Source organism: Schistocerca gregaria, chromosome 2, assembly GCF_023897955.1.
Source record: "Schistocerca gregaria isolate iqSchGreg1 chromosome 2, iqSchGreg1.2, whole genome shotgun sequence".
Taxonomy (NCBI): domain Eukaryota; kingdom Metazoa; phylum Arthropoda; class Insecta; order Orthoptera; family Acrididae; genus Schistocerca; species Schistocerca gregaria.
Window position 1 is genome coordinate 376,422,049 of NC_064921.1, and position 15,420 is coordinate 376,437,468.

Sequence of the window (15,420 nt, forward strand, 5' to 3'; positions counted from 1 at the left end):
TGAGAGATCTGTATTAGAGGTAGCCCTTATGAGCTAAGAGTGTCCACAACTGCCTAAATATTAAGGAAAAATTATCAAATTATTTGAAGTATTTGACACTGCTACACCAACGCTCAACGTCTCAATCTAAACTAGACCTTGGGCTATCTTACAGATCAGCATGTTACCACACCTAAGATTTTATATTCACATTAATTGCTTTCACTGACTCATACCCAAACTGACACTATCCAACTTAATCCATGCCTTGACCACACTACAAATCAGTCTGTCACCACATCTTACATTCCAAAAACCGATACAAAAAAAAAAAAAGTGTTCTGTTCCCTTTGTATTTGAGCCTGTACATTTAGTTGACCTAAATTTCCTGCAGCAAATCTTCCTCCAATTATCAAAACTACCACCCACTCCTATAAATTAAATTTTGCCGATCCCACAAAGAAACCAACTCGGATACAACTCTCAAAAGCAGAACTTTTTATCACAATTACATCAGGAAATACTTTTACGTCAACTATGAACATTTCTCATTACATGGGATCTCTTGACACCTATAAGAGTGCCTCTGGTGCATACTAAATCAGATGATCTAAACTGACAGCTTTCCTTTTCAGATTAATTTTACTGACTTCTCATTACACATATAATACGCAATCAGGTTTTCTTTTTCATTTCGTAAGTGTGCTAAACAGATGACTAAAACCATTATCTCATTACTCTCCTGAGTTCTTTTAATGGGTCTAGTAACAATATGATATACTTATCACTAGCGCTATTAGTCTCACAGTAGGTATTAACAAATGTGCTATAATGGCAATGCATGCATTCTGGATGTGCGTCAAATTGAAGGTGATGGAAGTATGTTTTAGGTACACATTCATAGTTCAACAGGAAATGGGTCTGAGATCACATGCATATATTCTTCACTATCAACACTATCACTGAGTGAAGGAAATTACAATTGTTGCTTGAGCTGATATATTCATCAAACCTTAATGTTTTACACAGTAATTGTTGATGTGGTCTTCAGTCCAGAAACTGGTTTGCTGCAGCTCTCCTTGCTAGTTTATCTACTTCTCATCATCTTGAATAACTACCACCATCTACACCCATTTCAAACTGCTAACTATATTGAAGCCTTGGGTTCCCTCTAAAATTTTAAACTTCTTCCCAGTTTCTATTACCAAACTGACAATTCCTTGATGCCTCAGTATGTGTTCTATTAAGAAATTTCTTATTTTAATCAACTTGTGACATAAATTTCTTTTTTCCCCAATTCGATTCAGTATCTCCTAATTTGTTATTTGATGGATCCACACGTCTTCAGCATTCTTCTACAGCACAACATTTCAAAAGTTTCTATTTCTTCTTGTCCATTTCAGTTCTATACAAGGCTACATGATAGGAAGTCTTTTCTGGATGTTTTTGCCTATCACTAAAATTTGAATTAGAAATTAACAAGTTCCTCTCTCTCCTCAGTTATTTTGCTGCCCAAACACAAAAATTATCCACTACTCTTAGTGTCTCATTTCCTAATCTAATTTCCTGAGGACAGCTGATTTAATTCAACTATATTACATTGTTTTACTTTCATTAATGTTCTCCTTATAATCTCTTTTCAAGACAGTACTCTATTTGTTCCACTGCTCTTCCAAGTTCTTAGCCATTTCAGAGGGAATTACGTCACAGACAAACTGTAAAGTTTTTTTTTATTGCTTTCCCCTGAACTTTAAATCCCCTTCCAGAATTGTCCTTGGTTTCCTCCACAGCTTGCTCAATATACATACTGAACACTGGATTTGGGCTACAACACCGTCTCATTGACTTTTCAACTACGGCTTTTCTTTCACACCTCTGACTATTTATCACTGCAGTCTGGGTCACTGTTTAAGTTTCTAAAACCTTTTGATTGCTGAATTTTATTTCTGCAACCTTCAAAATTTCAAAGAGTGACATGCAGTCCACTGTGTCAAGAATTTTTCTAAGTTGTAGGGTCTTGTGTATTCTTACATTTCTCTGTGACCTCAAGATTACCCTATGCTCAGTTTTTTTTCTTTTTTTTCATTCTGTAAATAATTTGTGTCATTCTTACATTTCTGTGTAACCCCAAGGTTATCGTCCACCCAGTTTTTTCATTCTTCTGTAAATAATTTGTGTCAATATTTTGCAAACATGAATTAATAAACTGATTGTTCGGTAGTATTAACATTTGTCAGCACCTGCCTTCTTTGAAATTGGAATTATTACATTCTTCCTAAAGTCTGAGACTATTTTGCCTGTCTGATACATCTTGCACAGGAGATGAAATAATTTTGTCATGTCTAGCTCAACCAAGGTTTTTCAGTTACTCTGACACAATGCCATCAGTATGTTGCAAGTGTCAGTGGTAGTCAGAAAAGTTTTGTATTTAGTTGTGAGGGCATTATGTTGGAGCTAAGTAAATTTGAACACAAGCAAATGGTTGATGCTCATATAGTGTGTGCTTCCATAACCAAGGTAGGACAAGTGTTAGGTGTTTCAAGAGGTACCACATTGAAGATATATACCGCATACAGGGAAACCAGAAAAACATCATCTCCTAAGTCATAATGTGGACAAAAGTTTGTGTTGAGCAACTATGACAGACAGTCATTAAAGAGCTTTGTTATGGAACACTAAGAACACAAAAGCTACAATAGTCACTGCAGAACTGGATGTTATACTCATGAACCCTGTCGGCACCAAATAACATAAAGGGAGCTTCACGAGTAGGGAATTGCAGGTCTAGCAGGAACACCAGAACCACCCACCAGTGATGCAAATTCCCCTAGCAGCAAAAAATGGCACCAAAGCCACAAAAACTGGACTGAGGAGCACTGGAAGAAAGTAATTTGGTCGAATGAGTCTTGTTCCACACTGTTTCAAACTTACAGCCAAGTTTACATTCAGAGTGAAACATAGCTGGGTTCGGTGATTACTTGGGTAGCAACCTTGGTATTCTATGGGTCGCATGTTTAGTCTGGAAGATCGCAATACTGCCATGAATTGTGAGATCATTTGTCCATCACATGGAACAATGTTTGTTCTCAGTGGTGATGCTGTGCTACATGATGACAGGGCCAGTGTTCACTCAGTCTGCATCATCCAGGACTGATTTTGTAAGCATGGGGATGAAATCTGACATCTATCCTGACCATCAGTCACCAGATCTTAATCTTATTGAGACTTTGTGATCTACTTTGGAGAGAAGGGTGCATGATCGCTATCCACCTTCCCCACCATTACCTGAACTTATTACTATTTTGCAGCAGGATGAATGATGTGATATTCCCTTGAAAACCATACAGGACCTGTATTTAACCATTCGAAGATGAATGGAAGCTGTTTCAAATGCCATTGGTTTACCTACACCATATTAAGCAAGGTATGCGTTATGGTTGCTGTGTTTCTATCTGTATCGACATTTACATGGCTGCTCTACAAATCACACATAAGTGCTTGGCAGAGGGTTTATTGAATCAGCTTCAGACTAATTCTCTATTATTCCAATATCGAACAGAGTGCGGAAAAAATGTACACCTATATCTTTCCGTGCAAGCTCTAATTTACTTTATTTTATTATGATGATTGTATCTCCCTAAGTAGGTCAGCGCCAACAAAATATTTACGCTTCGGAGGAGAAACTTGGTGATTGAAATTTCGTGAGAAGATTGCCCGCAACACAAAATCATTTGTTTTAATGATATTTACCCCAAATCTTGTATCACATCCATGACACACTCTCCCCTATTTGCCGATAATACAAAATGCGCCGCTCTTCTTTGAACTTTTTCAATGCATTCTATTAATTCTTATCTGGTAAGGATACCACACCACATAGCAGTACTCCAAAAAAGGATCGACAAGTGTAGTGTAGGCAGTCTCTTTAGCAGGTCTGTTGCATCTTCTAAGTATTCTGCCAATAAAACAAAAGTCTGGTTCACCTTCCTCACAACATTTTCTGCTTGTTCTTTCCAACTTAAGTTGTTTGTAATTGTAATTCCTATGTATTTAATTGAATGTACGGCCTTTAGATTTGATTGATTTATCATATACCTAATGTTTGACTGATTCCTTTTTGTCTATCCCATATTCCCCCCACCTTTCAATTTTCTCTTCTTTGCTTGGTACTGGCTTGACAGCTGAGATCTCTACATTCATATAGTTGCTTCTCTTTTCTCCAGAGGTGTCTTTAATTTTGTTCTTTGTGACATTTTCTTGCCCCTAGTTATGCATGCTTCTACAGTCTTGCATCTGTACTCTAGCTATTCCTGTTTAGCCATTTACACTTCTTGTCTTTTCTACTTGTGGTGCAATGATACAACACACTTTAATTACAATTCACCCAGTAGCAGTGAACCAGGTTTTTATTATGCTATTGAAAATCAAACACTACCAACATGTAAAATGGAAACCTTTCTTCACAAATAAGAGTCACTGCTTGAGAACAAGAAAGCGAGAATAACTGCTGTTAGGGTAACACTACATCTCACCCATAAGAAGTTATCACAGCTAAGTTTTATCACATAAAAAGGAAGTTTCTCACAGTGTTTATAAAGGACAAGTCTCAACAAGGCAGCAGTCAGTGACGAGCAGTAGCTGCACTTGGTGACAGCTAGGTGGCTCGAAGAAAGTATGGCAGGTGGCATCCAAAAAGGCTATGGCTGACGACACCTGCACACAGTGGCAGCATAGTGGCTCGTGGAGCATACAGAGAAGCTAAATTGAATGAGGCTATGGTGGCAAGTGGCAACTGCACACAGTGAGGTACTTTAGGAAGTGTGCTGCAGGTAGAGTCCCACAAGACTATGGTCGGCAATGCTGTGGTTGTACGCAGTTGCAGACTAACTGCTCAGAGAGACAGTTAATGTCTAGGACTGGAGCTCTGTTGGAACAGGCTGGCTATGTGTTGGGCAACTAGTTGTATACACACCCAGTGAAAGCTTACATGGTCTTTTCTACATGCCACGTGACTGGTGTAGGAAAATAATTCTATAATTGTGGTGCTGCCTGGCACCTGGGTGTTGTGCGGAGCTTCCTGTAAGACTGCTGGTAAAATTTTTTATGTTTATCAGCAGTGAAAGTAATCTTTCGCTGATTTGGTGTTTGTTACCAGTGGTTAAGTTGTGGTGAGACCACTGCCAGCAATCTGATTGTATTTCGGTACAGCTTATTTTCCGGGATATACAACATACAGGTATACAGATACAATACTTGGAGCCATCCTGAGACCCTAAAGATCAGAGGGGAGGAGGGTTGTCTCGAAGGTGAGGCAATGTGGCTCTAGTGTGGAGAAGCCAGTGACCACCAATGGTGGCACTAGTGGCCGCTGGGAGAGACAGCTTCCTCAGATGCAACAATATGGACAGGGTGTGCTGGGCAATGTGGGGAAGGCTGCAGGAGTTACATGAGAGGGTGTCACGAAGAGGTGTCACTGGGCAGAGACCAACAGATAGCTGTCTGTCGTGCAGGGTCTTCTCCCTGAAAACACTGCAAGTACTTGAGACGTTAGTGTATGGCCATGCTGCACTACCTGTAAGTTCAAGGCCAGAAGTGGGCACGAGGCTGTGAGACAGGGCTGTGGGATGTAGACGAGTGCAGGCCCACTGACAAAGTGACATGACCTCATGGAGTACAGTACCTACAGAACGTTGGGCATTGGAGGCTGATGGGAACAGGGCCTGACAAATGGCAGGTGCCGCACAGGGTTTCTGAACGTCAGCAGTGACTGATTAGGAAACTAATGAACCCCGAGAAATGGATGCAAAGCACAGGAGGCAGACCGGTGGGCCTTCAAATGAGCGGATATGACGATCTGAGTTCTAATCCTTGGAGTAAATAGATGAAGAAGTGGACTCTGAGATGTGGTGCTGGAAAAGAGCGAAGAGCACTGCAGAAGGCAGAAAGACAGCAACTGAAGAAGTGAAACTGCCGGAGCAACTGAAGAAGAGAAGCTGTCGGAGAGGCCTACGGTGTGAATGTGCCAATGGGCAGTGATGGATGGAGCCAGCTGTAGTGGCTGAGTCAGCGGCAGTATGGTTGTATTGCAGTACTGACAAGTTTACAGGGGGTACCACATACAGATAATACTGTCAGTGTCATTTTTTGGATGTCTGTATTCCCTTTCACCTGCTTGTTGCATTTTTATGTTTTCTCCTTTCGGTATACAGGGATTTCTACTAGGCCTTGTCTTTGCACCTATGTAATCCTCTGCTGCCTTCTGTATTTCAGTCTCCAAAATTTACCCATTCGTCTTCTATTATAGACCTGTCCCATTTCAGTTTAATGTTGCCTGATGTTCCCTCTGAAACCCTCAATCTCAGGTCCCACCTCCTTAATTTCCTATCTTTCTGCAATTTCTTCAGTTTTAGTCCACAAAATTTGTCAGTCTCCACATCTGGCCATATAAATTTCTTAAAGTTTAAAATCTGATTTTGAAACCTCCATCTTACAGGTATCAAACAATAAAGAATCTTTCAGTGTCCTCAGGCCTATTCCACGTGTACACTTTCTTTCATCATTCTTAATCTTAGTGTTAGCAGTGGTTAAATAATGCTCTGTGCGAAAGTCTACCAGGTGTCTTACTTCTGCATTTCTTTCCCTCCCTCAGGCCATGTTTCCTGCTATCTTTCCTTCTCTACCTTTTCCCAATATCAAATACCAGTAAACCATAATAATTTTCATCTGCTGTAACCATCTTAATTGTTTTCTTTTATCTCGTTGTGCATTCCTTCAATCTCTTCATCATCTGCAGAGCTAGCTGACGCTCAATTTGTACTACTGTGGCATTTAAGTTCTTGTTTATCTTGGCTACGATGATACATTCGCTGTGCTGTTCATAGTAACTTATCCGAATTCCTTTTTTCCTATTCATTATTAGGCCTAATCTTCCTTTCCCCCTATATGACTTGTGTTGATAGCTGCTGATCTGCCCGAAAGTCCTCTTCTTCCTACCACTGTAGTTCACTAATTCACACTATATCAAACTTCAACCTACTCATTTCCCCATTTAAATTTTCTAACCCACCTACTCGAATAGGGGATCTAACATTCCATGCTTCGATCCATAGAATACCAGTCTTGTATGGGATCTGAATGGGGGAGCAGAGTACCTTGGGGATATTGTACCCCAGAAAGAAACCACTGGGGCTCAGTCTGGTGAATAGACTGGATGGGGAACTTATTCAAAGTCCATTTCATGCACTTTTGCTATTGTTATCACTGACGTGTGGAATGGTGTATTATGCTGATGACAGAGCACGTTTTTGCGTGCCAAACCTGGTATGTTTTCAGCCAACGCGAGTTTCTGATGATCCAATACTGAAGCATAATACGGTCCAGTTACGGTTCTGCCCTTTTCCAAGTAATCTATGAGTATTATTGCTTGGAAAAACTAAAAAGCAGTAGCCATTACCTTACCGTCTGACGAAATGGCCTTCGGCTTGTTTGGTACATTTTCACCAGCCTTTGTCCATTATTCTACTGCCATGTTGACAAATGGGTGTAAAGGTGAAGCATGGGTTCATCAGCCGTCACAAATCATTGCAAAAAATCTTGTGAACTGCTATTAAACACCCCGACGCGTGTTTGGTCAACAGTGACCAATCATGGCACCCACTTTGCACACAGCTTCTTAATAGCCAATTCTCTGTGCAATATATTATACACTGCCTCAGCAAGCTCACAAATTTTTTTTCGGGAATGCTGCATTACCATATTGTGGATTTTAAAATGGTTTCCGTGTTGTGACCTCAACTGGACAGGAGCATGTGCTTCTTACCACATATAAATTCAGTTGTGATTGGCAAGCTTTCGGAGCCAATGGCCCTTTCTTTATGTAGAAGGGCTGAAGGGGAATGAAGAAGTGTGAAGGAAAAGGACTGGAGAGGTCTAGGAAAAGGGGTAGATTTTGAGAAAGTCACCGGAACCACAGGTCAAGGGGAGACTTACCGTATGGGATGAGAAGGAAAGACTGTTACGGACGAGATTTAGATTTGAAAACCTGAGAACTTGAAGGTGGAAGAGAGGGTCATATGCAAGACACAAGATTACTACTAAAACATCATGCACGAGTTAATAAGAGTGAGAAGCTAAGTGCATTTACATAACATAGGTCGGAGGGGTCGGTGAAAAATAGAAGGGAAAGACAATGAAAGATGTAGAAAACTGCACAAAAAGCCTTTTATTTCAAACATTTTTAAATTTAATTTATGAAGACACATACAAGAGAGTTGATGTGGTTCTGAATATAATTTATCAAAAAGCCTAAGTAGATTAATAACCACACATGTATCTGTGATTAATGTTTGAAGAGTATTATGCTGACACACAGTTTTCATTTATATGCAAGATGTAACTGCATACAAAGAGAAATGGGACTGATAGTGTATTTAAGTTTGTAATAAGGGCTACAAGATATTTTGGTTATGAAAATTTCAGACAAGCACCTAACGGCCTTGATTTTCCTGTAATTCAGTATTAATGAAGAAACTACAGTATTATGGTACCCTGTACAGATTATATATTTTTTGTATAAGAATTATCTCAGAAAAGAATGCCGTATCCCATATGAAAGTGAAAGAAATCATAACACGAACTATGTAAGTTTTTCATAAACAAGTGTTCAGTTTACACACACACACACACACACACACACACACACACACACACACACACACACACACACACACACACACACACACACTCTCTCCCACACATGCTGCCAACTGCCATCTCTAGACTATGGCCCAACTGTGGTCTTGACTGTTCCAAGCTGATTTCAAATCCAGACTGTTCCAAGCTGATTTCAAATCCAGGTGTATATTGTCAAGTTTAACAGATGTGCAGTCGATGCCAACATCGGATCAACTGAAAATAATATTAGGCCTAATAATCTCTTCATAATTAATAAATAAGTATTAGCTTTAAACCAGGTATTCGATAAGTTATAAACAGCATTGATATTAGCAATGATTCTTCTAGAACTCCCTGAGTAGCACTGAGCAAACTGAAACTTTTCACTTTTGTAGTTTACAATTTTTTTTTTTTTTTTTTTTTTTCTTAAATGGGGAACAATTCCAAGCACAGGGTGCCATAATACTGTAGTTTCTTCATTAATTGCTTTAAGACTACAGGAAAATCAATTAGTGTAGCTTCAGCACAGTGTTTTGATCTGAAACAAGCTTGCACAAAAGAAGTACCGATTTGAACAGTTTTGACTGAATTTGGACAGGAAACCATACTGATACTGTCAAGATATTAATATTTGGCCAATGCAAACATTTTTGCTGTTGTTTGCAACAATACATTATTTTGAAACGTTTATGAACCAGAGGAAAGTAACAACTATTAGTAGAGGACTTGTCACTTTTTGTTTGAAGGGAAAACCATTTCTTTTTAGGCACTCTGGAAAATGACCACTAAGATCAAGTTTATCAATGTGCACAGATGATATAGTACTAACTCCTTTTTATTTATTTTTTTACCAGGTTTTAACCTTATAGTGTTGAGTCTATTCAAACTAAGGCAGTTTTGATCGAACTGTCAAGGAATTGTGGGTCACTTGAACCACAATTTCGTTTGAAGCGTAAAGCAGCACTCTGTATTTCATTGTTTTGTGACTAGTCTGACTTATCAACACTTGTGTACGCATTACCTACCTGAAAGTTCTGGGTGCAAAAAGTGGCATGGTCTTGTTGAAGAATCCTCTATACGACGGAGTGTATGAAGAATTCGGAGCAAAATATATGGCACTAGCGTTGATGTATCGGTTTGCCGAGACATCTGCGACCGTTGAAAGGAAATAATACATCATTCCAGGATCGTATGTATCATTTATTGCTGGTCTAATGAAACGTGACTGCAATATGTAACTCCAAAAGAAAGACCTGCTCATTGCCATATTATGAAGATGCAACAACGCAGTTCTGTTGGGGAACACTGGATTAATATTTATGTCCTTTATGTCTGGAATATGTGACACTGAATCTTCTGGTAGTCGTAAGTCCTCCACACGCTGGATTGGGCAATTATCAGACGTAACTTTGTCCATTTTTTGACGTATCTCGTCGAAAGCATCGCGCGTTTGCCATTCATACTGCCCGTTCACGCCCAAAACAGTGAGAAGCCAAAGTACAAGGAATGTATGCATTTTCACCGTCCAATAAAACAATTTCGCTACTTTGAAGACCGTTTGATAGTGTTAAATTTGTCAAGGTATATCATAAATCAAACTCATCACTAGTGTTTCGTAACATTTGCTGTCCTCCCCTGCATACACAACAACAGACTCACTCCTCCATTACATTCAGAGATATGCTCTACGACTACACGACGATCGGGAGTCGACCATTGAGCTCACTGGAGTCGACACACCTTTGTCACATGATGGTCTTGCCCATTTATTACAAAGGCTGATTTCAATACTTGTTCAACCGAAGTCTGCCGTAGACTTCGAGTCACTACATAAATGATGTAAGTTAGATTAATATGTGGAGAAACCATGTACGGAGTTATATTGAAGCGTTTCGGGATAGCATTGTCTTCAGGAGCGCAAGTGTTTTGCTGTGCAGCTTTCTAGTCAGTTTTTCTCAGCACGTTGACGGTACAAACTGTTTAGAGTACAGCAAGGCATACACGCAAAACGATTATATAGGCAGTTGCTAGATTTTGATTATTGCAGTTAGTGATCTCACTCAGAATCAGACACATAAAAATGCAACTTGCTATTACAAGTATGCAGGGACCATCCGTACATTTTATTTAAACAGATTGATAGCTGATGAAGGAAAACGAAACTTTAAATTTCAAATGAAAAACGTTTAAAGTTACTTTACGTATAACACGTAATTGTGATTTACTGTACTTTTATTTATCACTACTGCAACTATGTTTTTGTTAACCTACGTTTACTACGTTGTGTAAAGTTCAGTCGCTTTCCTTGAGGCCAAAATTTTACCTGTACAAGATCGCATATACATTAGATTGTATTGGGGGGGCGGGGGGGGGGGTAGACTGAGGTATGGAGTACTTTTAATAGTTTGGTAAATGAATGTCGACTTGAATAAAAAGTTCCGACTCTGTTAAAAATGTGCGTAATACTGACTTCTAAATAATTACTTTTAAAGAAGAACACCGAATAACACGCTTTTCCTTTCCTTGAGAGCCGTTGGGGCGGGGGGAGTGACATCTCCTCCTCCCACTCCCCCCCCCCCCCCCCCATCCCTCCAGTATGGGCGTCACGGTACCGGAATGCATATTCAGGTGAGATAGACGATACTGCTATCAGTTTCTGAGAGCAAAACGCAGATTTGAAATAACTGTCAATAAACAGATTTTTAACAGTTGTTGGATTAGTATTGCAATATTGGTGAGAGACAGTAGGAGCAACGTACAAAGAGTGCAGTGTCAAGAAGCGTTTCAGTGCTCATTCTACGACATTCTTCAGTTTGGAGTGTCTGACAACAATAAAATAACCACCACTGGCGCTGTAGCATAAGAAGCTACATTATATGCACCAACGTAAACCATTATGATGTTTGTGAGCCGTACACCTCTTTGAAAACGCAGTTTTCATCATTACGCTCTACAAGTTCAGCTCTCCGTAAAATATTTCCAAGTCCCGAGGAACGCTGAACCGCACATATTAGGGAGGCACTTGTGTAAACAGTCTGTTACGTAAAACATTTGTACCATATTTAACGCAATTTATTCAGATTATAGACATTTTTACATTGCATCGACTAAGGACGTCCTAAAGAGGCGCAAATAAAATGCATCCGTTTTTGTCTTGACTGACCGCTAACGTTTAGCATGTTGGTGTTTCTTATTACCGCCACTATTTTCTTCGACCAATGAGAAAAGCAGTACAATGATTTGAAGGCAAGCCCTGTGAGAATGGCGCTGGGTTTGAGATTATCCTTGCGCGTCGTCGTGTAGACCCCGTTTGTACGCGATCACGTTGACGTTGTCTGCCGCCATTTCCCTCTCGGAGGAATTCGTTTACTGTATTTTGGAGGTAATGCAGTGCAGGTTTTGTTTGAGACGAACGTTGTACGTAACAGGAATCAGTATATAAAATTCGCAATTTTAGTGAAATGTAGTCGTGTTTACTTTATGGCGTCATACTTCTAAACTGCAAACAACGCTGGATATTTTTGTAAACGGTTACACAGAACCATAGCACCGTATAGCCGGCCGGTATGAAGTGAACGAGTGTTTCAAAACGTTCGTGAGATGCGGCAGTCATGAAGCGCAAGTAATAAATATTTTTAGTAAGCGTGACGTAATAGATATTTAAATTATTGTGTGTTGTGATATTATGTAGGGCATTGCGATATCTGAAAAACTTTGTTTTGTAGGTCTTCAAAACAAATGGTGGTGAGGCCTTGGCGCGTTGAACTATTTGTTTACCTAATGTGCCTAAGAATTGGAAACATGCCGAGCGTGTTGTTAATCGTTTAAATTAGTCAAAATTGTTAAGTGTGTTTGATGGTAAAGACAAAAAGACAACACGTTCTAAAAACACATGGCCAGTTGTGTAGCACGTGAATAACTGAAACAAAACAAAAAGCACATTTTGGGAGTGCATTTTTATACAATGATTTTAGTGGCTCCGCCAATTAATAGTAAAGATGAAATGATGAAATTGTGTTTACTGTGGTGATATCAACATGTGGGTGCGCGTATACTGGAGAAAATGGTTTACTTGGAAGTAGGCCTTCCGTGTGCTGCAGTGTCTTGTACATCTGCCTCTGTTTATCAGAATGAGGAAATAAACCATCTAAACTGAAAACAGAGGGAGTGTTGAGATATTTTGAAGTTACTAAAATAGTCAATTAAGCACCTGTATTTGGTTAAGTGCTCCCTTTCACAAAAGAAAGCTGAGAACATGGAGTTGCATCAGTGTTTGTGGAGAGTGAAGGGGACGCATTAGCCAAGAGGGAATTTAGATTTATTTATGCAAGCAATCACTTTTTTAGCTGTCGTGTAAAACATGAGTTCAGAATGTAGGTTGGGATGAGTACTATATGTTAATATGAAATCCACAGAATCGCCACTGTGATCAACATCACAAGTTTTGTTTGCGTATTTAGTATTCGTGATATCATTCCTTTCCAGTTACATCCACACTTCCTGAAAGTACATGACAGTATGTCTTGCAATTCAATCTGATATGCCTGAAGTTATTCTGGTTAATAGTGCATAGAGTTTCGTAATGAGATAATAGCAAACCATTTAGTAAATTACCTATCCATAAATTTTGATTCGAATGATTTATGTTAGTTCACCGTGCCGAACAGCTCAGGTGGAAAATGTGTGCATAATATCTTGTTTGTTCTGTTTGTAGTATTTAATGGTAAAGGAGTAATGACATTTACAGTTTGCTTAGAAGTGCAAATTATTTATTACAGTATATTTTTATACTGTATGGTTAATGCTATGCTGGTATTTACTTAAACTAGGTTGAATTACCAGTTACACTTTGATATAAAACTTCTTTTCTGTCTTGTGTAGGACATATAGTATAGGTTGTTAGTTACAATGAAATGTTAACTCTTTTGTACTGACAACTCTTTTTGTTTTACAACAAATCATAGTGCATGGATATATGAAGTGCAGTGATTCTTTATCCTCCCCGTCCTTATTTTGATAGCAAATAATTGTTCTTTTTAAGTAAGTTTAAGATTTTCTCATATTTTTGGTAAGGAATTAGCTGTTAGAGAACATAATATAGTAGGGCATAGAGAACATGATATAGTAGGCCATACACTATCTAAATTGAGAAGAAATGATAATCTTGGATTAGAATGAAAATTCGTTTTTAAATAAGCCACATTCTGGTAATATTATGCTGCCGTTAGGAAAATAATCTGTGTGTACTATATGTGAAGCAAGTAGAAATACTAAGAACCAGGTGGAACATTGCTACAGAGAAGCAGAAATCATTTTTGAGTGAAATTTGTGTTCATCCAGTTTTAGTGTTAGGTTGTTGGTGGCTTACCCAGCTCATTTAAAACGATTTCTGACTCACTTCATATGGAAAAATCATGGTCATTTGTTTCACTCTTCCACTTGAAGTTCGGTGTTAGTCCCCACTGTTATGCTTTCCAGTCAGTGCTGCATAGCGAAAAGGAATTGGTTGTAGATAGGTGACATTGTCCCCACTGTATCTAGATGTCCCACAAACATTTTTCTCAGGAGTGTGCTTAGACTTTCTGGTAGTTTTGTAGAACTGTCCTAGAATGTGGACTAGTTTTTGTTTCTAGAACTAGTATTTAAAGGTTTGTTACATGCCAATGACCGTCTTCCTGATGATAGCAAACTGTGTTTTGCCTTTCCAAGTGATGATTGTTTGAGAATTACAGCCCCCCCCCCTTTTTTTTTTTTTTTTTTTTAAAGCAATGATATGTTTTTACACTTTGGCAGAGTAGCTTATACACTTTAGATCTAGCTCTGAACTTTCATTGTACTTTTAAAAAAAGTGTTGAGTTACTTGATGCTCTTCAACTTGGTAGCTGTGCCACATTTCTTAATGATAAGTTGATCATGTTGAAAGAGTTACTGTGGATTTAAATATTAGAAAGAGAAGAGATTTTGGTACATTATCAGCTTTGACCACTGATGCTATCAACAAGCAACTATTAGTCAGTACTTGGGACAAGTTTGACAACATGACATTTTGTATTCACATATTTTAACTAGTGCAGTATTGGCCCCCAATATAAGGTTAAGGCCGTTTCAGCTGTAGATGTTCATGTTGTCAACAACTTTCAAATATCAGAAACATTTGGGAAAGTTTAGGTTCTCAGTGGAGACATAAGTATTAACTACAAAATGCCCAAAAAGCGAAAGATATATTGACAGGGACATGGCAATTGTTTTGCCTATTCACAATTGAAACGTGATTTCCAACATGGCTACCCCTTCATCAAAATAACAAAGTGATTGACAGTCTACCATGGCAATTCGTGGACACTCCCCATCAGCTAGCCATATTGGGTTTGCTTAGCGGTACGATAACTGCCTTATCAATTTTCTGCACACTCTTGCATGTAATTTCACATTCTTTCACGTGAAATACACACCTCTTGGAGAAACACAAAATTGACTTGCGCTGTTACATTATTGGCCTAAAGTTTTGTTTGATAATATCCTTCTGTGATTAGGTGTGGTAGCTGTCCTTTAAATATGCACCTGTGATTCACTGTGCCGGTCGGTGTGGCCGAGCGGTTCTAGGCGCTTTAGTCTGGAACCGCTACGGTCGCGGGTTCGAATCCTGCCTCGGGCATGGAGGTGTGTGTTGTCCTTAGGTTAGTTAGGTTTAAGTAGTTCTAAGTTCTAGGGGACTCATGGCCTCAGATGTTAGAGCTCAGAGCCATGTGATTCACTGTATTCTGCTCC

The 15,420-nt window shown here is 39.1% G+C and overlaps 2 protein-coding genes across 30 annotated transcripts in view; one reads left to right on the forward strand and one right to left on the reverse strand.

Annotated features, from left to right (window-relative positions):
- Positions 1–10,370, reverse strand: part of LOC126320199 (uncharacterized) — a 57,597-nt gene extending 47,227 nt beyond the window's left edge. The window contains exon 1 of the mRNA XM_049993761.1: positions 9,678–10,370. Coding sequence (XP_049849718.1) covers positions 9,678–10,168 — 491 coding nt within the window. The 5' untranslated portion in view covers positions 10,169–10,370. The remainder of the gene's footprint in view (positions 1–9,677) is intronic.
- The window catches only part of LOC126320215 (heterogeneous nuclear ribonucleoprotein R), a 243,340-nt gene that overhangs the window by 160,360 nt on the left and 67,560 nt on the right, over positions 1–15,420 (forward strand). For 5 of the 29 annotated variants that reach the window (XM_049993843.1, XM_049993774.1, XM_049993850.1 and 2 more), the window contains exon 1: positions 11,926–12,034. The exons of 10 other annotated variants lie outside the window; for them this stretch is intronic. The gene's annotated coding sequence lies outside the window, so the exon portion shown is untranslated. Of the gene's footprint in view, positions 1–11,812; positions 12,275–15,420 lie in introns of those variants that run through there. 14 more of the 29 variants (XM_049993767.1, XM_049993775.1, XM_049993765.1 and 11 more) reach the window with 11 other exon arrangements.